Source organism: Leishmania infantum, chromosome 21, assembly GCF_000002875.2.
Source record: "Leishmania infantum JPCM5 genome chromosome 21".
NCBI classification, from domain to species: Eukaryota; Euglenozoa; class Kinetoplastea; order Trypanosomatida; family Trypanosomatidae; genus Leishmania; species Leishmania infantum.
In genome coordinates, this window is record NC_009405.2 from 528,279 (window position 1) to 552,312 (window position 24,034).

General features: G+C 61.2%; 7 protein-coding genes across 7 annotated transcripts; all 7 read right to left on the minus strand.

Annotated features, from left to right (window-relative positions):
• Positions 1-2,176: 2,176 nt before the first annotated feature.
• LINJ_21_1530 (putative vesicule-associated membrane protein) lies at positions 2,177-2,950 on the minus strand (the record flags this gene model as incomplete). The annotated part of the gene is made up of 1 exon (XM_001465380.1): positions 2,177-2,950. One exon carries the CDS (start codon positions 2,948-2,950, stop codon positions 2,177-2,179), a length of 774 nt encoding a protein of 257 aa, XP_001465417.1.
• A 1,045-nt stretch (positions 2,951-3,995) lies between these two features.
• LINJ_21_1540 (conserved hypothetical protein) lies at positions 3,996-4,826 on the minus strand (the record flags this gene model as incomplete). Its single annotated transcript, XM_001465381.1, has 1 exon — positions 3,996-4,826. The coding sequence occupies one exon, from the start codon at positions 4,824-4,826 to the stop codon at positions 3,996-3,998; it is 831 nt and encodes a 276-aa protein (XP_001465418.1).
• A 2,079-nt stretch (positions 4,827-6,905) lies between these two features.
• On the minus strand, positions 6,906-8,657 carry LINJ_21_1550 (conserved hypothetical protein; the record flags this gene model as incomplete). The annotated part of the gene is made up of 1 exon (XM_001465382.1): positions 6,906-8,657. The coding sequence occupies one exon, from the start codon at positions 8,655-8,657 to the stop codon at positions 6,906-6,908; it is 1,752 nt and encodes a 583-aa protein (XP_001465419.1).
• A 1,332-nt stretch (positions 8,658-9,989) lies between these two features.
• On the minus strand, positions 9,990-11,066 carry LINJ_21_1560 (conserved hypothetical protein; the record flags this gene model as incomplete). The annotated part of the gene is made up of 1 exon (XM_001465383.1): positions 9,990-11,066. The coding sequence occupies one exon, from the start codon at positions 11,064-11,066 to the stop codon at positions 9,990-9,992; it is 1,077 nt and encodes a 358-aa protein (XP_001465420.1).
• Positions 11,067-11,685: 619 nt separating this feature from the next.
• On the minus strand, positions 11,686-12,171 carry LINJ_21_1570 (conserved hypothetical protein; the record flags this gene model as incomplete). Its single annotated transcript, XM_001465384.2, has 1 exon — positions 11,686-12,171. One exon carries the CDS (start codon positions 12,169-12,171, stop codon positions 11,686-11,688), a length of 486 nt encoding a protein of 161 aa, XP_001465421.2.
• Positions 12,172-13,667: 1,496 nt separating this feature from the next.
• LINJ_21_1580 (conserved hypothetical protein) lies at positions 13,668-18,467 on the minus strand (the record flags this gene model as incomplete). Its single annotated transcript, XM_001465385.2, has 1 exon — positions 13,668-18,467. One exon carries the CDS (start codon positions 18,465-18,467, stop codon positions 13,668-13,670), a length of 4,800 nt encoding a protein of 1,599 aa, XP_001465422.2.
• Positions 18,468-21,787: 3,320 nt separating this feature from the next.
• On the minus strand, positions 21,788-23,239 carry LINJ_21_1590 (putative ATP synthase; the record flags this gene model as incomplete). Its single annotated transcript, XM_001465386.1, has 1 exon — positions 21,788-23,239. One exon carries the CDS (start codon positions 23,237-23,239, stop codon positions 21,788-21,790), a length of 1,452 nt encoding a protein of 483 aa, XP_001465423.1.
• Positions 23,240-24,034: the final 795 nt, after the last annotated feature.

Below are 24,034 nucleotides of genomic sequence, written 5' to 3' on the forward strand. Positions count from 1 at the left end.
TGCTGTGGCCTAGCATGGCCTCACCGCCACTGCTCCCTGATGCGCTCCCTCGGCTAGCTGGTGCCGTCTCCGCAAACAACCGCCGTACTGAAGCTGCTGCGATGGCTCTCTTCGGCGACGCGGATGGCGCGTGGTGTGGGGCTGGGTGGTCCACCCGCGACACAGGTGGTAGGCGGCACTGGCCATCCTGGCGCTGCTTGCTGCTACTGCGAGCGCCTGCTGCGACGCTGACGGTCGAGGAAGACGAGGGAAGCACCGACGAGGAGGGTGGTGGTTGGTGTCGCGCAGGTCGCGTGGACCTCACCTGGTGATGCGGGTCTGTGCGCAGCGACGGCGGGAGAGGGGCAAGTCGACGCCCAGCCGCTACGTTGCGTCTCGGTGGCGGCGGTGAAGGGCCACTCGGCGGATCGTACGAAGAAGACGCGTAAGACATTGGCACGAACATCACCGCCGAGTACGAAGAAGCGGCGCCACTGCGGCGGAGAGAAAGAAGAAGCAGCGGAGACCGAGTATATGGAAGAAGGGCTGTGACTCAGGAGCGGCGGCGGCCATGGACTGGCGGAATGAGTACACGGCACCATACAAGACAACACACACCCGAAAAACAAGAGGAGGGAGACCGCCCTGCAAGACGAGGCTGGCGAGACTCACGCCGCAGCAGGATCGAGGCGGAGAAAGAGACACCCGCCCACACAAGCGCCAGAGCAGTGGAGGCCTTCTCGTTCTCCGAAAAGAGGGCACTTCGACGAGCTGCTTAGTTCCACGCGCGTGAAGCACTCGGCCGCACGTGCACGCGCAGGCACAGAGGAAGAGGAGGGCGAGGAGAGAAGGAGAGCGGAGACAAGAGAAAGGGTAAGAAGAAAAGCGGAGGCAGGGCAAGCTCGAACCGTGTAGAGTGCGGCGGCAGCAGCCAAGCAACAAGGAGCCGCGCTCTGTTTCTTTCGAGAGATCATAGCGTGCGAGGGTGGCAACAACGTCGCCAATTCCTCTCTTTCCCTCCGAGAGATGCACCACAGCGACTAACTCAGCAGCTCACAGAGGAAGACGCGAGGAAGACAGAATCTTCGCTCTCGCCGGCGTATGACCACCTCCACCCACGTACGTTGCCGTTTTGTTTTCGGCTTGTCTCCGTCGTCTGTCAAGTTGACAAGGGAGGAGGGAGGGGCAGAGCCGGCGACACGAGAACCCCCGTCCGCTCCTTTTTCCAGGAACACAACATGAGGATAACTGGGAGAAGCACAGGGGTGAACAAGACAGGAGGAGAGGGGCGGGGGCCGAGAGGGAGAGAGACGGGAGACAGGACTTAGCGTTTGACGGCAGACAGACACGCACAGAACTCCTGAACACGTACATGACGCAGCGGAAGCAGCCACAAGAAATGGCCGGGGCTAGAGACTGGTGCTGGGGCTGTGTAGGTGTGTGGGAGGAGGAGGAGGAAGGGGGGGAGGGAGGCGGGACAGCACGTGCGAAACAGGTCACCAGACAACGAGATCAACATCACAAAGAGGAGAACGAGGGTTGCAGTCACTGAGCATGCAACGAATCGACAGAGTAGAGGTGCAGAGGGGTGGGCGGAGATGGGGGACGGACAGACGTGCATGACGCACACCAAACAAGAGAGCGCGCGAGAAAAAGGAGGCGCAGCAGAGAAGGCAGTAAAGCACGCGAACGCCGAGCGGAAGAGTACCGCAAGCAGTCATGCAAGGAGAACAATACAGCCGAAGCGAAGGGGACAACATCATGTGGCGTAGAGTTGAAAGGGGGGGTGCAGAGCACCAAACACACAGACACACAGACTCCATATACCGGCGTTCGGTCTAGTGCGGTGGAGGCAGCGGCTGCTGTGAGGGACGAAGAGCGCGGCAGAGGACCGAGGCGAAGCGACTCGGGAGTGCGCCTTTCTCAAACGGCAAGGGATACACACACACAGATGAGAGAGTGACAGTCGTGAAAGGCGAAATATTCGCAGGCAGGCTCTGATACTGCTGTGCTTCATCGTCCACACCTCTCTCTCTCCGCACAGCAATCCCTCGTACATGTTGGGGGAGGGGGAGGGGCCAGCCGCCCACCTTCATCTTGCGCAAGTGCATGCGCTCCGCCCCCTCCTTCGTCCCTAGCTCCCTGCCCTTCGCTACCTCGCAAACAGCGAAGCAAAAGAAGGAGACCGTTCCAACGGCTACTTCGGTGCCGAGCTCGGAGCTTGCGTTGTCACCGTCTTCTTGTTGCCGTTGCCAGCAAAGAACGTGAAGTAGACCAATAATAGCATGAAACCCACGGCGCCCGCCAGCATAATGCGCCCCTTCATCGAGCTCCACCACATCTGGTTGCGCAGATCACGGCTGCTCCGCTGGAAGCCCTCTGCCTGAAACTGCAGATCATCGGTGGCCTGCACAATGTCGTCGATGCGCTGTCCACGCTGAATAACACGTTCGACGTTGTCCAGCGCCATGTTCTTTACTTCATCGACGGCTAGCTTCACCTTCGTCACCTTGTTCTCCGCCGAGCCCGCGGCGGCGCCGCTGCTGTGCTTCATCAGCAGGTCGCGCGCCGGACGCACAAAAACGTCCGCCAGCTTTGGATTCAGCGTCGACGGGGGCTCCACAAACATCTTCTTGAAGAGAGCCGCCAGCTCGTCCAGCGCGGCGTGCCCGTCTCGGCGGCTGACTGCCTTGGCACCGATAATGCCGTAGCCAAACGCGTCATCCGTCATGAGGTGGTAGGACAAGGTCACCTCCTGTTTCGGGTCTTTGTCGGCTGTCACGTTTAGGAATGCAGAGGTGCGGAAGTGCGGGGCGCTGCAGCGGCTGACGAGGTCCGCCCATGCGGTGCCTGGAATCGTGAAGCCGTCCGTGGGCACGTTAGGCGTCTTGCAGAGCATCACGCGATCCACCAGGCGCACCACTACGGCCCCGTAGAGCGCGTGAGACTCCTCGTTCACGTTGCTAGCCATGGTGGTGATGCACGTGGAACAGGCACACCGAAAAGGGCTAAACGAGGCGCAGGCCTGAGTTGGGGGAGGGGGTGCGGCGAGTTGTAGAGAGACGGAGAAGCGCCTGCCTGTTTATGTATGGGAGGAGAGAGGGGGGAGGGTAGAAGGAGAAAGCAGAAGGGCCGCGGAGTCGTTAGGGAGGCGGGGCGAGGAAGAGCTTCAGATCGGATCACTAGAGAAGAGGGCCGGTAGCTGAACGCAAAGAGCTTGACTTGATGAAGCTGAGAACACAGACATCATGGCACGTGGGCAAAACACACGTGAGCGCATGCGAGTGTGCGCGGGTGTGTCACACGCATGCCCAAGAAGGTGGAAAGCGACGAAGAACCGAAAACGCAGAGGAGAGAAAGAAGAAAGCGAGATGACGAGGATAGCAGAAGACAGCGCTGGCGTGGGAAGCCACGAGCACCGACATCCAAACTGAGGATGCCCATCATGCAAGCGCCCGTCAAGGCAAGAAGCCGCTACGGATGCGTGTGCTCGCGTCCAAAGAAACCCTGCGGATGCGGACCTCGCGGCGAAAACGCGGTGCTGATATGGGCGGCTTCTCTCGCCATATGTGCGGCCTTTGACCGTGCCGTCCTCCTTTTGGAGGGCAGGGGAGCCGAAAAGACGGCGCAGCACAGTCCTGTGGCCTTTTAGGTGGGTTAGAGGGAGACGGAGGGCAAAGACCCTCACCACCAGCGATATTCACGGCCAACACCTTCATCACCAACCCCCTACCACACGCATCGTCTCTGTTTCTCTCATCGTCGTCGTCATTGTAGCGATGGATGTGGTGGACTTCACTGTCCACAGGCTTGCGCGTCGCCTGCACCGCTTCGCAAAGGCTCCCGCTTTCTTGTGTATCACTGCTTGGTTGGCGCAGCCTGGGAATTTGTAAGCCTCCCCTGTTGTCGTCGTCGTGGGACGCGCGGCGAGCGTGCACGCGCATGTCTGCGTCGATGCACTGCAAACCGTCTAATCCAGCACACGCGGACACAGGCTCGCACGCGCGCGCGCGTCTTCACTCAAACACGAAGGGAGATCGACACAGCGGGCATGAATAGTGTCCCAGAGTGATCCAGCGGAGAATGCACGACTCGTGAAAGCGATGGCCGCAGTACACCTCTCGCACTGTTTTCGCGTCCTTCGCTGCCTCGGCCGTGTCGTCGTGTGCCAGTGGCCGGGTTGCATCGGAAGATGCTGCAGCGTCTGGGGGAGGCACAGAAGGCGGCGAGGAAGTTGTTTGGGATTGTAATGGCGGCGACTGGGATGCCGTCGCCGGCTTTTCTCGGTCAGCGGTGGACAACTCGGAAAGCGGCGGGGCTGAGTTCGGCATGCTTTCGCCGCTTTCGGGTGCAGAGCGCACCACTGACGTCCGAAACAGTGGCTCCAGGCAGATGGCACACTCCTTCGCCTCTGGCGCAGGCGGGGATGGGCTCGCAGCAGTATCCGCGCCGTCAGTCTCACGACGGCTAGTGGAGGCGGTTGCAGTTACTGGAGAGGATAGGGGCGGCTGCACGACGTCAAAGGTAGAAATTACCTCCTCTGGCGAAAAGGGGGGACAACTTTCGGCGTGCCACTCGCGTGCAGCGGTGCTGGCAGGGGTGGTGTCACTGAGCAGGTCTATCAATCCTGGCAAATCAGAGAGATCCATCGCGGCGGTCATGACGGCGGACACCGTCGCTGGAACACCAGAGAAGACATCCGCCACGCCTGCATTGCCACCTACCGCAGTGCCGTCTGTGTCGCCGACGTTGATGACGACCGTATGCACGTGCATGTGTGGGGCTGTCGCGCCCGCAGTATTATTGCCGCTGCCGGCAGCGGAGGACGGGAAGCCCGATGGAAACATTATGTGCACAACGTATATGAAGGCGTGGAAGACCGTAGTGGAGGTGAGGGGAATGCTGTGTGCGTTGCGTGTGTGTGCGGAGAAGACGCGCACACACGCACCCACAGAGCAATGAAGTACAGAGAGAACGATCACACACAAGAAGGGAAGGCTGCGCGTGCGTTGACAGAGACACGATGGCTGTCTACGTGTGTTCGCTGGTGTGTGCGAGTGCACGAGAGGGGGGAAGAAGTAAGAGGACGACGGTTGATGAGACAGGCAGGCAGAGACGTGCCAAAGAAGAGTTTCATCCAGTGGACGAGACAACTCACCTTTTCCGAAAAACGCGAAACGAATGGATTCGTTGAAGGGAGGTGCTCCAAACACGGTGCACGATGGGTGCACGAAAACGCAGAAAGGACGGGTCGCCAACGCCGGCGTGCTTTTCTGTGGAGATGGTGATCTGTTCACGTTTCCGTCTTTCAAAACGACGATGCTTGTTTCGGCGGAGTGTAGCAAGGGAAGCAGAGGACAGGGCGCGCAGGAATGCACAGCACACACCGAATCCATGTGCAGGACATCAGGAAAGTACGGCAAAAGAAAAGGAGTTGCGCTCCAGGACTCGCAGCAAAGATGCTCGATGTGGCAGTGGATTGGCGCGACTCGTCTTCCACCGGCTCGTTGCATGGAAGAATGGTGGACGGAGGGGAGGGGCGGAGTTGGTGAGAGGAGCCACTGAGAAGTGGCAGCACTCATCCGTAGTGAGAGAATAAGGAAGCCGAAGAACAAGGCGCGGGAGCGCCAACCTGTGCTGTACTCCCTTTTTACAACAGCTAGGCCGTGCCTGCTGCGGTGCTTCCTGTTTTCACTTGCTTTCTTTCCTGAATTGATGTCATTCTTATTGCCTACACACGTGCGCGTCTCTTGCCGATCCGGGCAAGGGGAGGGGGGGGGGGCTGCTGGGCTTCCTCCCTCACACACGCAGAGAGTCGGGAGTGGAGGGGAGGGGGGGGTGCGGTGGGGCTGGACCCTCTGATGCCACGCACTGAGCGGTGGGTGTCTGCGTGCTTCCCCCCCTTGTCATCATCTGGGACCGTACATTAGACGGGAAGAATACCACATACAGCGCAGGCCGCCTGCATACACTTGTGCCGTCGTGTTGTGACTCGTGCTCCTGTTGCTGCATGCTCCGAGTCCACGAGTTTTCGGCGGGGGTAGTGGGGGGTGGGTAGGCTGTGGAGACCCTGCTGCACTCCTCGCATAGGTCTGCGTCGTGATACTTGACGCTCACTAGTGCCCGTCGTCCCCACGTTGTGTCTTGTTAGCTACAGATGTCCTTTCTGTCTGAAATTTGAGCGCCACGAGGTAGGACGCGAGCTGGGATGGGTGGCAGGCGTCGTATGGAACGCTGCTGTCAGTAGACATACGGGGTGCAGCAGGGTATCCTCGCCACGGGAGGTGCCCCGCCCCCGCTATTCCCCGCAGACATCATCCACAACATACAACAGGCGAAAAAAAAAGAATAGAAGTGTCTCCTTTACCGGCACCTGCGAGCGCTTACGCGTCACGAGGGCGCGTGAGCCCTCGCAGGTGTGGCCTGTGTGTGTGTGTGTGTGTGTGTGGTAGGCAGACGGCGTCCGCGCCACTACGGAATGCACGACAGAGCCCACCACGACCGCAGATCAAGTGGAATCACGCCTTTCAATCTATATATATGTAGATGTACATCAATGTAAACAACATGCGCACCACCGCAGCGCGGCGATGGCGTCTCTGCGCGTGATGCGCACGACACAGCAGAGAAAGAGGGGTGGGTAGAGGGTGGGTGTGGGTGGAGGATTCGTTCGTTGGTAGGATGGGTGGGCAGCGAACGGGCGCACACGACCCGCCTCTCTCCTCCTCTCCGCGCAGTTGATTTTGATCTTCCTTACCGAAAAAGACGGACACAAACTCGTTAACAGACACACACACACACACACACACACACACACGCAGCACGCAGGCTTAGAGAGGAGGTGTCCGAGGGTGGGGTCGACGCTGGCGAGCGGGCAAACTCTCCGCTCTCCTCTGTTTCTCCTTCCGCATTGCCGACGGCGTCCTCTACGCCGCGGCGGCCAAGGCACCGAGCTGCTTCAGCATCTGCACGAGCGCGGCATCCCCTGCGGCCACCAGCTTCGCTGTGGCTGCCTCCTGCACCAGGACATGTACGTCCTCCTCCAAGGCAAAGCCGCCCTGGCCCTGCATCTTGGTCACTAACTGCGCCTGCACGAGCTCAGCCTTCTCCTGCTTTGCCAGTGTATCGTTGAACTGCAGGCGGCGCTGCTGCTGAAGCTTGTCAAGGGCGGCCTCCTTGTTGCTGAGCGCGCTGCGCGAATCTTGTGCCTCCGCCGTGTACGCCGGGGCACCGTCAATCGCCAGCTTCGCGTACACCTGCGTTTCTGTGACGTTCGTGGCTTGCCCACCTGGGCCGCTGGCGCGCGCCGTCTCGTAAGCGACGCTGCACCGCTTCGCGTTCCGCACCAGGGCTGCAGAGACGAACGGGTGCGCGCTCGTCACCGTGAATGCAGAGGCGGGAGTCACAGCGCCGGTGCCACCGCTTTCCGCTCGCGCCGTCCCTCTGGCCAGGCTCACCGCAAACGCGTAGCCGAACGGTCCCGGTGCGCTGGAAAAGGGCAAGGCGTCTGATGCCGCGGTCACGTGCGCCCGACCGCGCTCTCCCGAGACCATCTCCACCTCGAAGCCAACGCTAGAAAAATACGTGCGCAGCGCCGCCGCATCGCCTGTGAATGTGACGACTGCGTCGTAGTTCGAGTGAGGCACATTGCTCATTACGTAGCGTCGCACCACCGCCACGTATGCGGCAGCGGCCGCAGCGTGATCGTGCGCCGCCGCCTCCCAGGCCGCCTGCTGGCGGTCCTGATACTTGGCCTGCAGCTCCGCAAAGGCTTTCTCGGCTGCCTCCTGGCTTGCCTCAGTTGCTACCGCGGCGGCGCCGGCGCTACCCACGTCCTCGCCCTTGGCGCTAGCACAAAGTCGGCTAACGTTGCTGCAGGCAAGCGAGAACTGCAGCAGCGGATCGCGGCGACGCATGCGGTCCAGCTTTCGCTGCAGGGAGCGCAGTGCATCCTCGCGCTCTTGGAGCAGCTGCTGCAGAGCGACGTACGTGGTCGTGCCTGGAGCGGTGCTTAACTGCGCAGCCGTCTTCAGCTGCTCCACCTCGGCCTTGAGCTGGCTGTTGGACTGTGTCAACTGCCTTACGCTCTTGCTGCTGTCTCGCAGATCCATGTTCTCGGAGGTGAGCAGCATTACCTCCTGCTCCACCTTGGCTAGCTTGCTCCGTAGGCTCGCCTCACGTGTGGTCAGGTCCTTGTGTTCCCGCTGCAGTGCCTCCAGCGTGGACTGGACTTGGTAGTACTTGTCACGGTACTCGTTCTTGCGGCTGCGGATGGTGCGGAGCTCTTGAAAGAGGGCCTCGATCTCTGGGCCGAGGTTCACCTTCCTCAGCTCGTCCAACGAGGGGCCACCACTGCTACCGCTTCCATTCAAGCGCTTGGAGCTCAACGCGGCTGCGCTACTAAAGAGGTCCCGTCGCGGACACGACGCCGCAGACGCGGCGGCGCCCGTGGAGGACGCGCTGGCGGGTGCAGCATTCGCCGGCGTCGTGGTGGTGGAGGGAGAGGGCGGCGGTGGTGCCTGCTGCTGCATCTTCATGAACTGCTCTAGCACCTTGGTGTTGTTCTGTGCCAGCTTGCCGAAGCCGGGAATCTTGCTCATTATCTTCTGCATCTCCATCGCCTGCCTCATCATCTGCTCTTGCTTCTCTTTCGGTTGGCTGTTGAAGAGCTGCTGCATGGTCTGAAGCTTCTGCAGGTCAAACCCGGAAGAGAAGCCGGGCGGCACGCCAGCGCTCGAGTTCTGACTGGAGCTGCTGCTTGTGCTGCTTGCGCTGCAACCAGTCGTCGTCGCGGAGGAGGCACCGATGCCACCCGCGCTGCCCCACTGCTTGCCGAAATTGCCAAAGAAGGCGCGGCGAGTGGCGAGGAGGGCGACGGAGACGGCGGCGCATTTCGACGAGTGTGGTGACGCCGCGGCGAGCAGACAAAGCCGCAGCTCCGGCACTGATGCATTGCGGCGCAGCATCGTGTGAGCGAGTAGCAGATACGCGCTACGATGATTACGAAGGGCGACACACACCGGCGCACACGCACCGAGATACAGGGAAAGGAGATGAAGAGATGGGTGGGTTGGGGGTGGGCTGGAAACACTTCCGCACTTGAGTAGGTGTGTCTGTCTGTGTGTGTGTGTGTGTGTGCCCATGCAGCACGGCACGCAGCGCGTATCCAGCTCGAGGACAGGGGCAAAACAGAGACCACCGCGGCAACGAAATTGACCGCCACGGTGCAGGGCTTCGCTGTAGGAGACTACGCAGCTGCGTCGGAGGCGAGAAGATGGCGAAGCAAAAAGCAGAAAGCTCCCCAAAAAAGCAGGAACGCAACATGAAATGGGGAAAGTGTGGTGTGTATGGTGAGAGGCGTGGCCGACGAGCAAGGTCGACAGGGTTTCGGAGAAGAAAAGGGGACGCAGCACACAAGCACGTTGGCCTGCTTGAACGTGTTTGTGCTACAACAAGCGAAGGCCATGATGCGAAGGAGGGAGCGGAAGGACTGGGGTGCGCCGCGGAAGGTGCCACGACACGGGCAGGCAGGCAATCACGCACCTCCACGCACACTCTGCACACACACACACACACACACACGCTCGCACAGGAGCAAGGGAATGGATGGGGAGGGGATGCGCGCACGGCCGCGTTCACATCGACAGCAGGTAGGAGGGAAGCAAGCCGATGAACCCGCTGCGCTTCTTTATTATTACTCGTCCGTGCTGTGGTTGCTTTGCTGTGCGTAAGCCGGTTAAGAGTCTGTGTGTGTGTGTGTGTGTGTGTGTGTGTGACATACAGCGGAAGGCCAGGGAGGGGGGGGGAGGGCGGCAGGACAGGAGCCGCTCCTCGCATACCTTTCCTGTCCGTGCTGCTTGCAAGTCATGCAGAGAGAGAGAGAGACCGGTGCGCTGCTTGGGAGTTAAAGTTAGACAGCACAACTCGACAGAGGGCCACAGAGAGGCTTTCCTATCACATATATACACACATACTCACGGAAAAACAACATGAAGAGCGAAGCCGTCATCTCAGGTGGAAGACGTCTTCGACTCGTCCATTGTGACCACCGCCAAGTCGGGTACTAGGCCCCACTCCTTCTTGGCCTCCATCAAGCTCTTCGGGTACACGGTCGGGTCGTCACGGCGTTCTGTCCACGCCGCAAGCCCAGGCGCGGCGCTACCCATGTACCGCGGGTCTAGTCCGACGTCGTCACCGTCCATGCACCAGACAGCCTCTGCCATGAGGCGCCAGCAGTTCGTCTGGTTTGTTAAGAAGGACTGCATTGTGTACACGGTGGTCAGCAGCACGTCTCCAGCCTCCAAGGCCGAGGACACGAACGGGTTGACGTCAACAATGATGGAGGCCCCGGTCGTGTCATCCGTGCCTGGCAGCTTGCCAAACGGCGAAAGCTCCGCCGGGTTCTCGGTGTAGCAGCCGTCCCCGCGGATCGAGTCGCCCTCCACCTCCCACTGTCCGTAGGTTTTCCGCAGCTGCGCGTACGTGTCGTGGCTGTTGCTGCTGCGCACCAGCAGCGGTGTGCCCATATGGAGCGGGGTGTCGTGCAGAGGCACTATGGCCACGAGGGCGAGTTTCGTGCCGCGGTTCAGAAAAACGCTCGGCATGCGAAAGCCGAAGGACTCGCCGGGGGCGCCAAGGTGCAGCGTCTGTAGCGCTGTTGCCTGGACAGCGCCCCCGAAGACTTGGCGCACCGTCGCCATCACACTCGTGCCACTCACTGCGTTGCGAATGGTGTCGGTGTGGTGGATATTCGGCGGCGGCAGCTCGCCGCCGCTGGTGGACGGGTACGGCACACCCATCGCGAAGCCGTGCAGCTCCGCCTGCCGCGCGCGGTCCTCGTCAAGGGTAAGTCCGCACTCGCGCATCTGAGTCGCCAGGTCGTCGAGCGCCGCGTTCACCACATCACGCGGCACAGTGTTCTTGAAGTAGAGGTAGCCATCCTGGTCGAGCCGGTAGCGCAGCTTTGGCGGGTCGTAGAAGATGTCGTTGGAGGGAAACAGTGGCAGCAGCTCCGTGCCGAGGGCGAGTCGCCCGGTGCCTACCGGGTACGACAGCTTCCCATGTAGCAGAGCGCGGACGCAGCGCATACCTTCGCATGTGCGCCGCAGTTTCGCGCGTGTGTGTGTGTGTGTATTAGAGTGTGCGCCCACACGTCGAGGGGGCGAGGCGGCAGAGTAGCGATGCAAAGAGTGACGAAAAAAGCGAACAAACAGCTTCAAGCGAGCTCTCCATGCGATCGCCCAGTTCCGCCCTAACGGTGGCACTTGCACGCACGCAGGGATGTGCAACCCGTCATCCTCACGCACGGGAAAGACAGAGAACAGGAGCAGTCCAGAGGAGCAGAGGCAAGAGAGGGGGGAGGCGACATGATACATTCTCTTCCGTGAGTGTCAAGGATTTATTTGGCACATACCCGCTTCTTCCAGCTTCACGTAAGGCAGCTCAAACAGAGATACTCACTGCGACAAGACGAGCACACACACACACAAACACACGCACACGTACACACCAACCGCAAGGCAGACACCTAACTTGCATGCACGCCCAGAGTACGAAGGCCCAACGCCCTCACCTACCCTCTAGCACTTCAGCGCTGTACTCTTGCCGAGCACAAATGCCGTCAGGCTCGCGTACGAGTCAGGCGATGAGTGTCTTTGCAGGGCCGCCATCATTGGTACTGCCACAGCCCAGAGGCCTTGAGTGGGGTTACGTGCAATCCACCACGGAGATGAAGGCACCGCTGTAGAGCTGGCGGAAGGTCTGCTCTCCCTCGGTGCGGATGCCACTTAGGTCGGAGCGCAGTAGGATGCTCATTCCACGGCTCTCGTCATGCAGCACCAGCTTCTTGCCCTCGCGGTGCTCCTCCACGAAGGAGTTCAGGATGTTGCGGTCCTTGTCGTACTCCGTCCAGCGACGGCGAACCGTGCCGCTGTTAACTCCCACAGCATGGGCGCCGATGCAGTTGTCGCATTGAAAACTGCCGCCCTCGTACTTCCACGCTATCATAGAATTGGGCCCACGCGTGACGCAGTCTTTGGCGTGCACGACGGCAAACAGCGATCCCGCCATGCAGACCGTCAACATCGCTGCCAGCACGAACAGCGGCATCGAGGACACACAAGTCCGCGGACGTGCACGGCAGCCACCACAGCTGGACTGCCGCCGCAGGAAGGTGCAGCGGGGGAGGCGCATCGCACACCAAATCGAGGTGCGGGAAGGAAGGAGTAGGTGATGCTCAGCGAGCAGAAGATGACTTCTTTGCTCCACACTATTAAGGCGACGACGGCGTAGGTGTGCACGCTGTACGCAGCGGAAGGGCAGGTTCCTTCACCGCTTCCGCGGACGCGAGCGGCCTGGGCAGAAAGAGAGAGACGCTCCACTGACATAGGGGACCATGTGCATGCAGGTATACGCGTAACCCATGAGGTGAAAGGGGAAAGGCGGCGGGAGGGGTGATGGTGGTGGTGATACTGATGAGGAGGGAGGCAGATACGAGAACGCGTGCGTCATCGGTGAAACGAATCCCTGACAACAGTACCGAGGACGGCGGGGTGGGGGACCACTGCGCTCCCGCTACTGCTGCTCCACTATGACAGCGAACGTGCCTGTTCGCGCGACCACGCACAAAGAAAACGGTGGTGGTGTTGGTGGTAGAGTATGGAAGGAGAAGTGCACGGGCGCGAGGGGGCTGTCGTGATCACCCGCGCCTCCCTCGCCTACACACTCTCGCACACTCATTCCTTCACCACCCCAAAGCCGAAAGCCATCGCCAGCAGAGCTCCTTCAGTGACGCCCCATCCCCACAAAGAAGCACGCGAGATCGACATGCCGAGAGCCTTCCTCCTTTCCTTCTGCTTTCGGCTCACCGGGCTATTCTGTGAGCCGTCTTGGCGGCAGAGAGAGGGAAAGACAGGCACAGCAGCCCCATCCGCGTCTCACGCCCGCACTCTCTTCGCAGCAGTGGCCTCGCCTCTTCGGCGCATGCTTTGCATTCTTTCTTCACCTGAAAAGGATCTCTGATGACAAGGGGGGGGGAAGCACGCAGACACCCACCGCTCAGTGCGTGGCATCAGAGGGTCCAGCCCCACCGCACCCCCCCCTCCCCTCCACTCCCGACTCTCTGCGTGTGTGAGGGAGGAAGCCCAGCAGCCCCCACCTCACCCTCCCCAATGCCGAGCCACTCCTGGTGGTGGTGGCAGGGCCCGGTGCCCGCGACGCAGCGAGGCCAGAGCAATTCAGCGCTACTGATGTTGTCGGTCAAGGCCCTGCGTGGCGCTGCGTCGACGCCACCTGCGCAGCGGGCAGAGTGCGAGGCAGGGGCCGTGCTCTCAGGGGACTGCATCGGCGCCTTGCTGGACCGGCGTGTGTCGACGGCTGCCATGGTCCCACGCGAGGTGGGGCCTGTGTGACAGGGCCGTGGGTGGCAGCGTGGGGCGTTGGACCCCGCGCTGTGTGGCAGAGAAACGGATGCACGTTTACAAAACAACCGAAACACACGCGAAAGGAAGTTGAAGATCTACAAGCACGCACAACACACACACACACACATATATATATATATTGAAAGAGAGAGACACATTTATACGCGCATCCGCGCGCGCGCGCGCACCTGCATGCGCCATACCTCTCTCCGTTACCCTTCTATGAGCGAGATTAAGGGATTGCCAGCCGCGATGACAGACGCGCGTCTATGGCACCGCGTACGCATTATCGTCCGCTGCCACCGCTGCCACGCTGCTGAGGCCAGCAAAGCGAACGCTCTTGCGCGAGTCGCGCGTGCCGTCGATGTCACCAGAGGAGCGGGGCCATGTGGAGGTCGACATTGGGGACGCGTCACCGACGGTCGGCCGAGCCCCGCTGGACGGCGTGTGCGACTGATGGGCAACGGAGGTGCGCGGGCTGCGTGCGTGAACGTCCACGTCGCCGCCATCGGCGTTTCCCGCTACCCCTGCTTCTCCGAGCTGGTGGCGACTGTGACGGCGGTCACTACGTTTCCGCCGCTGCTCCGATGCTGCCTCAGCGAGTTGTATGCCGACCAGTCGCCGGAAGCTGCGCGGCATCAGCACGAGCGTGGAGGTAGTGTCGTTCACCTTGCACACGCCGACCAGCTGGTGAGCCTCCTCAAACATGTTGTTGCGGAGGGAGATGATGATGAACTGCGCACCGCGGGCCTGGCGCAGCACGTAGTTCGCCACAATGGACACGTTGCGGAAGTCGAGCGCCGCGTCGATCTCGTCCATCACGTAGATCGGCGTGGGCTTGATGTGGTGCAGAGAGAAGATGAGAGCGAGGCTAGACAACGTTTTCTCGCCGCCGGACAGGTTCGAGATTTGCTTCCACGACTTCTTCGGTGGGCGCACCACAAAGTTGATGCCCTCAAACGGGTCATTCACATCGACCAGCTCCATGTCGGCGTCGCCGCCGTGCGTGAGAAGCTGATACACCTCCTTGAGTCGCTGTCGGATGTGCTCGAAGGTGTGCATGAAGGCCTGGCGGCGCGTGTCCTTGAGCGTCTGCAGCTCGCGCTCCGCCTCGTCGGAGAGAAGCTTCTTCGCTTCGTAAATGGCCTTCGCTTCACGATGCGCGACATCGCGCTCACGCCACAGAGCAACGGCGCGGAAGTCGATCTCGCTGTGCAGCCGTTTTGTCTCCTCGCTGAGGGCTTTGGCGAGGTGCACCGAGCGGTCATAGTCGCAGCCATCCAGCTCCTCTGGAGTGAGCCGGAACGTCGCGTGACGCCGCTCCACATGCGCTCGCTTGGCCGGAGGCGGCGACACGAGTGCAGAGGAGCCGCGGGCGGACGACGCGTGCAACGCAGCGTCATCGCCACGGCGACCAGGACGCGCACGAGCACGCTTCTGACCGTGCACTGGTTTGCTCTCATCCTCACCGTCGTCTTCGTCGTCATCGTCACCGTCCTCGTCATCCACCTCAGCGGTCTGGCCCTCTTCATCCTCGGCGTCGCCCTGTCCGAGCGTTTCCTTGCCATACAGCTCGACGTTCTCGCGGATCTTCTCCTCGCAGCCTTCGATTTTCTGCTGAAACTTCGACAACTCCTGCAGCGCGTCCGCGATCTTAGCAGCCTCCGTCTGCCGATAGCGCTGCTCATCGTCCAGCTTCTTTTGGGCATTCAGAGCAGCGCCGTTGGCCACCGGCACAGCGGCGCGCGCGTCCTCAGCGGCCGTCTGCGCCTTCGCCAGCTGTGCCTCGGCACCGTTTAGCTCCCTCACGAGCCCCTCCAGCACCTCCACACACGCCCTCACCTGCGCCTCTACGTTGTCCTGCGCTTCTTCTTTGAGCTTCTCCAGTTGCTGCTCGTAGTCGGCTATGTCGGCGGCCTTGCGCTCTTGCGTAGCTCGGTGTTTCTGTGCTTGTCTGCGGCACGCCCGCAGGCTCGCCTCCTCGGCGTCGGCGCGCTCCTGCTGCGCCGTGAGAGACGCAGCCACTGCCTTAAAGCGCGCACCGCCTGCCTCATCCACCTGCGCCTCCAACGCCTCGACGTCCGCGTGGTGGGTAATGTAGGCCTTCTCCGCCTTCTGCAGCGCTGTCTCGCAGTCGCGCACAGCTTGCTCGTGCCGCTCTCGGTTAACCTCCAGTTCCTGCGTGGACTGGGCAAGCTCGCTGTGCAGCGATGCAAGACGCGCAGCATCAGCGTCGGCCTTCGCGACGAGAGTGGTCAGTTCGTGCCGCAGCTTGCGTCGCTGCTCTGGGTATACGTGAGACTCCTGCTCGTGCAGCTGGTGCAATCGTACGTTCAGCGCACGCTCCTCCTCGGCGGCCTGAACCAGGTCCTGCTGCAGGCGCTGCAGTTCCTCCTTGATGGACTGTTTGTCTTGTGGCGAGCGAGCGGCCTTCAGCTTCGCGCCGCGGGGTGCCGCCCCGCCGCCCGTAATCGTGCCGCTCGGCTCGACCAGCTCGCCTTTGACGGTGACGACGCGATGCCGCTGCTGGCTCGCTGCGCCCCCTGTGGACAAGGATGGGGTCCCTGTGGCCATCGCGTCGCGTCCGCCGCCGCCGCCGCCGCCGAAGGCCGTTTCGCGCGCCTCTGTCAGTGTCTCAACGACAAGGGTGTCACGCACGGCTTGGTAGAAGACGGAGCGGAACTTTGGGTTGGTCGGCTGGATGAGGTCGAAGAGGCGGCGCGCCTTCGGATTCGGGCACTGGAACGGCTTCGCCATTCGCGACCCCACTTCCCGCTCCACCTCGCTCACCACCATCATTGTGGCACGGCCGATGTTGTTCTGCTTGAGCAGCATCAGCGCCTCCGTCGCTGTCTGGCGGTCCTCGACAACGTGGAAGCCCCATGCGCTGCTGGCAACGCCGGCTGCGATGTCATACTGGTCGTCGATACGGCCGAGCTGGCGCAGCGTGCCATAGTAGCCTTTGAGGGAGCGCTGGGCCAGCAAGAACTCCATCGCGCGGTCGTCAGCCTCGCCGTCGCGGTAGGCGTTCTTCAGCTCTTGGATGGAGTTGTTGATGGCATACTTACGGCGCGCGCTCTCGCCGATTTGATCCTGCACCCGAAGTACCTCCTCCTGCAAGTCCTTGCGGTCGGAATCGCGAAGCAGCCGCTCCAGCTCCGCCACGCGAGCCGTGTTGCGCGCCATCAACGCCGCCAAGTCGTTCACCTGCTGCTCCTTTTTTGCGGCGCTATCCGCCAGCCCACCAAGCCGGCTTTGCACGGTGCGCAGCTGCTCCTTGGCCTCCGTCACGGCGCGCTCGTATGGGGCACGATGCTTTTTCTTCTCCTCCAACTGCTGGCGAAGGGGGCGCAGCCTTGGCAGCAGCTCCTCAGCGAGCGTGTCGTGCTCTAGCTGCAGTGTCGCTACGGCCTCGACTGCCTCGTTGTGGTTCTGCTGGTGAATCGCCGCCTCACGCTCGGCGTCCTGCTGATGAACAACCGCCCGCTGCAGCTCCTCCTTGGCCTTGCGCAGCTGGTCTGCCACTTTCTTACGCGCCTTCTCCTCCTGATCGGCACCGGACTTAACCTGTTCCAGGTGAGCCTCGGCCGATTGCCGGCGAGCCCGGACCGCGTCGCGGACCCGCTGCGCCTCGGCGACGTGCTTCTTCGCCGTGGCAAACGCCTCCTCGGCCTGCGCTTTTTCCTCCCGCCGGTGAACAACCTCTTCCTCCATCGACCTGATGCGCTCGTCGATCTCCGTCAACAGCCGCCGCGGCTCCTCCAGTCTCTCTTCAATGCCGCGCATGCGCAGCTGGCACATGACGATGAGCGTCTTCTGGAGTTGGTTGTCCTTCGTGACAAAGGACAGCGTTGAGTTCTTGGCCTCGTCCAGCGCCTCGCGCTCCGCCTTGAGCTTACGTTCTTTGTCCAGCGCCTCGAGCCGGGCGAGCTGCGCCGTCTCGGCGGCGGCCGTCATGTCCGAAATTCGGCCCACAAACTGGCCGGTGCCGATGAGGTCATCGAGGTACTCCAGCAGGCCCTCCTCGCCTTCCTTCTCTGCCTTGGGCTTCATGAGCGCGATCTGCTCCACCTCGCCTTGCAGAATCAGGAAGCGATTGTGGTCCAGGTCGACGCCTTGGCTGATGAGGCACTCCATAACCTCTTTCTGCGTGCGGCGGACCCCGTCGATGTAGTACTGAGACGCGCCGGTGCGAAACACCTCCCGCTTGATGCTCAGCCCGCTGCCGGCGACCTCCTGCCGCTGCTCCGAGTCCTTCTCCTCGGCGGCGGTCTCTAGCAGGCGAATGAAGTTCACGGTCACGGATGCGTAGGACAGGCGCGGGTGAGCGGCGGAGTTGTGGATCACCTCCGCCAGTTTCTCCAGCCGGATCTTCTTCGCATTCCGGCCGAAGACAAAAAGCATGGAGTCAATGACGTTCGACTTGCCAGACCCGTTCGGGCCGATCACCGCCGTGAACGTCTTGTGGAACGGCCCGATACGGTGGGTGCCGTAGTAGGACTTGAAGTTCTCCACGTCAATGTCGCGGATGACGAGGCGCGAGTGGGGCGTGAGGTCGCCAGCGTCGCTGTCGCATCGCGCAGACGCCTGAGGCGACGGATGCGTGGTTGTCATGGCGGGTTGAATGAGCTCCAGCTCCGTCCCGCTCGTCCGAGTCGACGGGAGGCGCGGTGGTGTGTAGGTCGACAGTCGTGCGGCCGAGGAAGAGGACGAGGACGAGGACGAGGTGCTGCCATCCCTTCCACCGCCGTCTTGGGCACCATGTCTTTCCTCCCTCTGGGCTGCCTCGTCCTCGCGCGCTTCTTGCGAGCCTTCGCGAGACCCTGGTGCGGCTTCGCCATTGACCTCGCCGGCGTCCTCAAGCCGGTCCTCCGCTTGTCTACACTCTTCTTCTCCATGTGACTGCTCGGTCACCATCGCCACATGCTTCTCCTCTGCGTGCACGTCGTCCGCCGCCTCCGCCTCCTCGTCTCTGAGCTCTTTCTTCACACGTACTGGCGCCCCGTCGGCATGCCGCTTCGTCGCCGCGCTGCCGGCTTTACGAGCGCTGCGCCTCCTCGGCGGCATTGTGCGTGTGTGCACGTGTGCGTATGTCTATAGAAAAAGCAATACCGATGCAGGTCTGACGCCTCTGGACCGCGGCCCTCCCTCTTTTCTTCGCGGGTCTCTCTCTAGGCAGCAGAAGAGGAGCGTGCGAAGAGCGACGGGAACAAAGTAATGGCCGCCGCCTTTCCTGTTCGCTCTCGCCGTCTGCCGGTGTGCGCCCGCGCTCGTGTCTATGCTAGCACCTCTCGCTCGCTCTCGCCTCCGCTCGCTTCGGTTTTCTGGGCAAGACTTCGCGGCCCTGCCCCCTCCGTCGAGGTCACGCCCAGGCAGTCACGTGGGGAGGGCCCTGTATGTGCGGCAGAAGTGGCAGCGCCGCAGTTTGACGCAGCGGTGAACCTTACCTACGGAGGAAGCGCAGGGATAGGCAGCGACAGGGTGGTGGTGGTGGTGGATGGGTAGAAGGGTGCCAGCGTGTGCGAAAAGCGAGATGGAAAGGATGATTTGCGTGTGCTGATGATGTAGGAGGTGTAATGAGAGAGAGCGCGGAACTCGGTGCAGCTCTCTCCCCCTCTCTCCCTTCCCTTCGTTTCTTTGATTGAATTCGTACACTCCCTGAGGTACGAAGCGACTGGCCGGTGATAGCGGTGGCGGGAAGTGTGTGTGTGTGTGTGTGTGTGTCGGCGGGGGAGGGGGTGAGAGGGTGGTGTCGGGTAAGGCACGCACGCAAACATGCAGGAGCAACGATACAACAGAAAAGGAAAAAAAAGCAGAGAAAAAGGGCAAAGAGAGATCGGGAGTGCATTGATGTGTGCGCCACAGAGAATGACCTGGCCAGAAAAGGAGGGAAGCGACCATCATGAAACATGCCCACATATATATATATATATATACATATTGGTGGGCATGCACGCACCTTGAAAGGCATGCGTGCCGTCGCGATATTCGTGCGACACGAGCCTTGACTGACTCCCTTCTTCTTCCCTTTCGCTTTTCGCCAAGCGTGTACAGACGCGCACACTGCCCACCGGCACATCGCCACACGCTTCGCATTCGCTTGGAGACGCAACACGAGAAAAACAACAAGAGCGAAGGGAGCCCAACAACTGCGACGGGGGCACCCGGAGCCGACAGGCGCGGTGAGGGAGGAAAGGACCGCAGCGGATCGGATCCACAACCGCCTCCTCCCTCAACTCCCCGCTGCTAACCGGCAAGTGCGTGCACATGTTTTATTTTTATTTTCGAAGAAGAAACGCAAAGAGAGCAGAACTCAATGTTCTCGCGCGCCAGCACCGCCGCCATACCCACCCACCCACACACACACACACAGACCTGGCGATGAACGTTCTTTTGCCATGCTCTCATCGTCGGCACATCATCGAGAGCTTCTCTGCTTGTGCCATCTCCATCTCCCTTTCCCAGAACGAGAGCTGGCCACTGAACAGGGAGGAGAGAAGAGTCGCATGCAGCAGCAGCAGCAGGAACTACTGCGGCGGAGAAGGCACAACGAAACGGAGTTCGCATGCATGCCAGCCCTCGTCTCCTCCACACCCAGACGGGTACACGCGTGCTCTACTACTGATTAGCATCAGCGGCTCTCGCAAGTTCGATTGAGGCGTGGCGGCACCGAGCTGTGTTCGAGTCCGCTGCTTCGCCCGCGGAACTGGCTGAGATGTGAGAAGGGGCGCCACCCACGGCCAAGGCAGAGAGGAGGAGGCAGGGGTTCCGCGAAGAGCCTTACACATGGCGTCAGCGACCCCACGTCCTCCCTCTGCCACTGGCTATCCGAGCTCCTCCGGCTTACGGCGCAAGCCGTTGCCCCCCCCCCCCAAATCCCCTCAAACTAAAATGTTTGCCCTCTACTTGAGACTGAGATATGCTTCTCGCAAGAACTCAATAACCGCCACCTCGTGACAGTGATGACGGCCTCTGGCCTTGCTCCCTGGATGGGCCTCCCTCTGTGTGCTCTTCTCGGAAGAGTGCAGGGAGAGAGAGGAGACCGAGAAGAGGGGGACAGTGAGAGTTGTCCATGATCTTGAGATCACCCAAAGGGTGCGGCCACGGGGTGGCAAGCGGATGCACGCCTATGAACCTCTTCCTGCTCGCAGAGGAGACAGAAGTTGTGGTCGTTGCTGTGCATCGTCCTGCAATGCCGCCATGGCACCGAGGTCTCATGGGAGAATAGAGAGACGGCGGAAAACTGCGGCTTCCATGACGTCGCATGGCGGATCGATGATTCCCGTAAAGCGCGCGAGGGGGGTGAGGGAGCGGCGTTTGAGTTGAGGCATCGCGCGCAGCCGACAGGGCCGAGTACAGAGGAGCGGGGATGGGTGGAAGGATAGCGATGATCGGCAAGTGCAACGTAGCGGTGAACCTTGTCCACACGAGACACACACACACACACACGCACGCACTGGCAGAGACGATAACGCTAGCACCCCGCGGCTCCGCCGGCAAATTCGCCCCTGATGACGCCCGTTGCGTTGTTAGCGTTATCCTTCTCATACATATATATATATATATATGTATATATGCATATATTTGGGTTGAGGGGGGGGGCGGCGGCTTCGCTCAACAGACGACACTATGGCACAGCACACGCAGACACAGAAATCGAGCGGCCAGCAGGAGGGCCCGTGAAACCGAGCGGAGAGAGGAAGATTGGACGGCGAATAGCGGCGCTGATGACACCTGTGGGAAGGGGTAAAGGGAGGTGAACGGGGACGGGCGGTGGAGTATGCCTGCCGCCCCCACCCCACCACCCATGGCACCCTCACACACCGGACAGAGGACGTAAGCCTCGCCTTCCTCTCGTCTCCAGCAACCAGCATGCACACACGCGCACCACCCAGCACACGCGTTGCTTGAATTCTTTTCCGCCCTAGTCTGCTTGCCAGAGAGCGTGATATCCTCCTCCTCTCTGTGCACGGCGTGTGTCTGAGTTGGTCGGTCCCGAGTTCGATCAGCAACACACGCACACAGAATAACATGCAATCACGTGAGATGTCGCATCGGCTTCAACGCGCGTACATCACATCGAGACGGGCGTAACTGGAAGGGGTGAGCCGAAAAAAAAAGAAAGGGGGTGGAGGGATGAGGGTCGAGGTGGTGAGGACCATCCATCATCATCACCCCCTCCATCCAGCGGGGCTGCTGCCGCGAGCGCCAGCACCACTACCATCGCCACCTGCGGCCATCGTGGCATCTGCCTCACTGCTATTAGAGTCCTTCCGTCGACGAGAGCCGTCGATGGAAGCACCAAGCAACGGCTGCCACTAGAGAAGGTCATGAGTTACGCCCTGGCACGTGCACACGCATGCACAGGCATGGGAGAGTTACTCGCTTCACGCCGTCTGCATGTACTCCCAGCGCTGCACCATTATCTTCTGCGTGCACAGCAGCGCCTCCTTCGCCACGTCCGGGTTCGGGTGGGACATGAGCATCATCACGCACTCCTTCACCCCCGCCATCGGGGCTAGCGTGAGGAGGTTGCGACCGGTGGGGTGGTAGCGGATGATCTCGCCCAGGTCGTGGCAGCCGACCGCCAGTGTCAGCTCGTCCTTCGACTCGCGCAGCACCTTGCCGAGCGCCACCAGCACCTCGTAGCCGTTGTCCTCGACATTCACCGCCTTCTCCTTCCAGAACTTGGTGCTCGTGTGCACGGGCGTCCACTCGAGCACGCCGCTCAGCACCTCGCCGCGATACTGTGAGAAACTCGTCAGCACCTGCATCGACTTCTCCAGGGCGGCGTTCAGCTGATCCACCATGACGTTGATGTCCTCGTCGCCAAACTTGCGGCGGGAGACCTGCGAGAGCGTCTTTATCATGCCGACGCTGACCATCTCGGCCACCAGCGAGGGGCCCTTCTTGAAGGTGCTGATTTGCTGCCCCGGCGTCTCGCTCTGGTGCAGGCGACCCAACTGGTAGATCCTGCTGTCCACCCACTCCTCTGACGACGGGTTCAGCAGCTTGTTCATGTACTTCCGCTCCGCCTCCACCATGTTCAGCAGCGTCATGAGCGTCACACGCACGCACTTCTCCTTCTGCACCCGCTGCAGAACGCGGTGCAGCTGCGGGATCATGCGCTCGCGCACGAGCAGTACGAGTCCCTCGTACTCGAAAGACAGCAGCCAGGAAAGCAGCAGCGTCTCGTAGATGACCTGTATGATGCCAGCAGAGTCGCTCGACACGATGTCCGTGAGCAGGTGCGGAATGCACGAGACAAGGCTCGCCTGAAAGAACAGCGGGCGAAAGTCCTTGCGACGCGCGAGCTGCACACAGGCCTGCACGGTGAACGCGACGTCGGTCACCTGCAGCGTTTCCGGGGCAAAGGTGTGGCGAGCCAGCGCAAAGAAGTCCTTGAAGGCGGTCTCATTGCCTTCGTACTCGCCGTAGCGGAGCGCCGTGGCGGCCAGGTATATGGCGGGGTTCGCGATGCCGAGACTCTCGCTGTGCGACGACGCGATTTGCAGCAGCACAGAAGCCGGATGACCGCCGAACTCCTTGACGAGATCGCCACGGCCGAGCTGCGCGCCGATCTTGCGGTCGGCGTACACGAGGTCCGCCAAGAAGCGTAAGGAGTAGCCTAGGATGTGCTCGGCATGGGTGCCGGCACAGAGACGGAACAGCGCGACCGCCAGCGACTCCTCACGGCCGTCGACGAGCGACGTCACGAGTTCTCCATTCAGCCGATTCGTGAAGAGCTGCTCGAGCAGGCGGATCGTGTTGTCGTCGAGCAGCTGCAGCTGACGGACAAGGCTGATGGTGTCAGCCGCATCGGCAGACAGAGCAGGCATCTCTCTTCACGTATGTTTTCTCGATTCCTAGTTGATTCCCGAGGAGCTAGCGATAATATCTCCCTTTTTCTCCTCTTACAGGCGATGCCGGCACGCGTATGCGGGTGTGTGTACGTGTGTGTGCTAGGCCACTGCAGAAGGCTAGTTGTGGCAGCGTGCGTCGAATCTGGAAAGGTGCGCAACGTTCTACAGCTACGATAGCCGCAGAGAAAGGGCGAATAAGGTGGAGAGTGAAGGGGTGGGGGAGGGGGAGAGCAGGAGGGAGAAACAAAAACACATCGCGCTGAGGTAGACACGCTGACTGCTCAGCTGCTCGAGCGTGCGGCACATCATGGGCTTCTCCCCCCTCCCACACGGCACACATCGTACCAAGCGCCGTCACTGACTCAGCGCGGCTCGTCCACATCCGCGTCTCTGTGTGCGTGCCGGTGAGGGAGGAGAGAGGGAGTTGACCGGGGCCGTGTCTTCTCCGGCCCTGCGGACCCGCCTCGTGCCGCCCTCTGCTACTTGCATGTTTCTTCGTTGTCACCGTTCGTTGCTGTTGTTGTTTTCACCTTCCACCCGCCGCGAACCACCCCTAATTGACCTGTTTAACGTTTTCGTGATGTGTGCGCGGCGCGACCGTGGCGAGAGGCGGAAGTGCGCCAGGGAGAAACGGAGAACGCCACGTGCAGCCCCCCTCACATGCACGCACGCACGCACGCGCTCCAACAAAGATAAGAAAAAAAAAAGAAACAAGAGAGAGAGACGTACAAGAGGGCTCGTGAGTGCAACTGCGACGCATGCGTACACAAA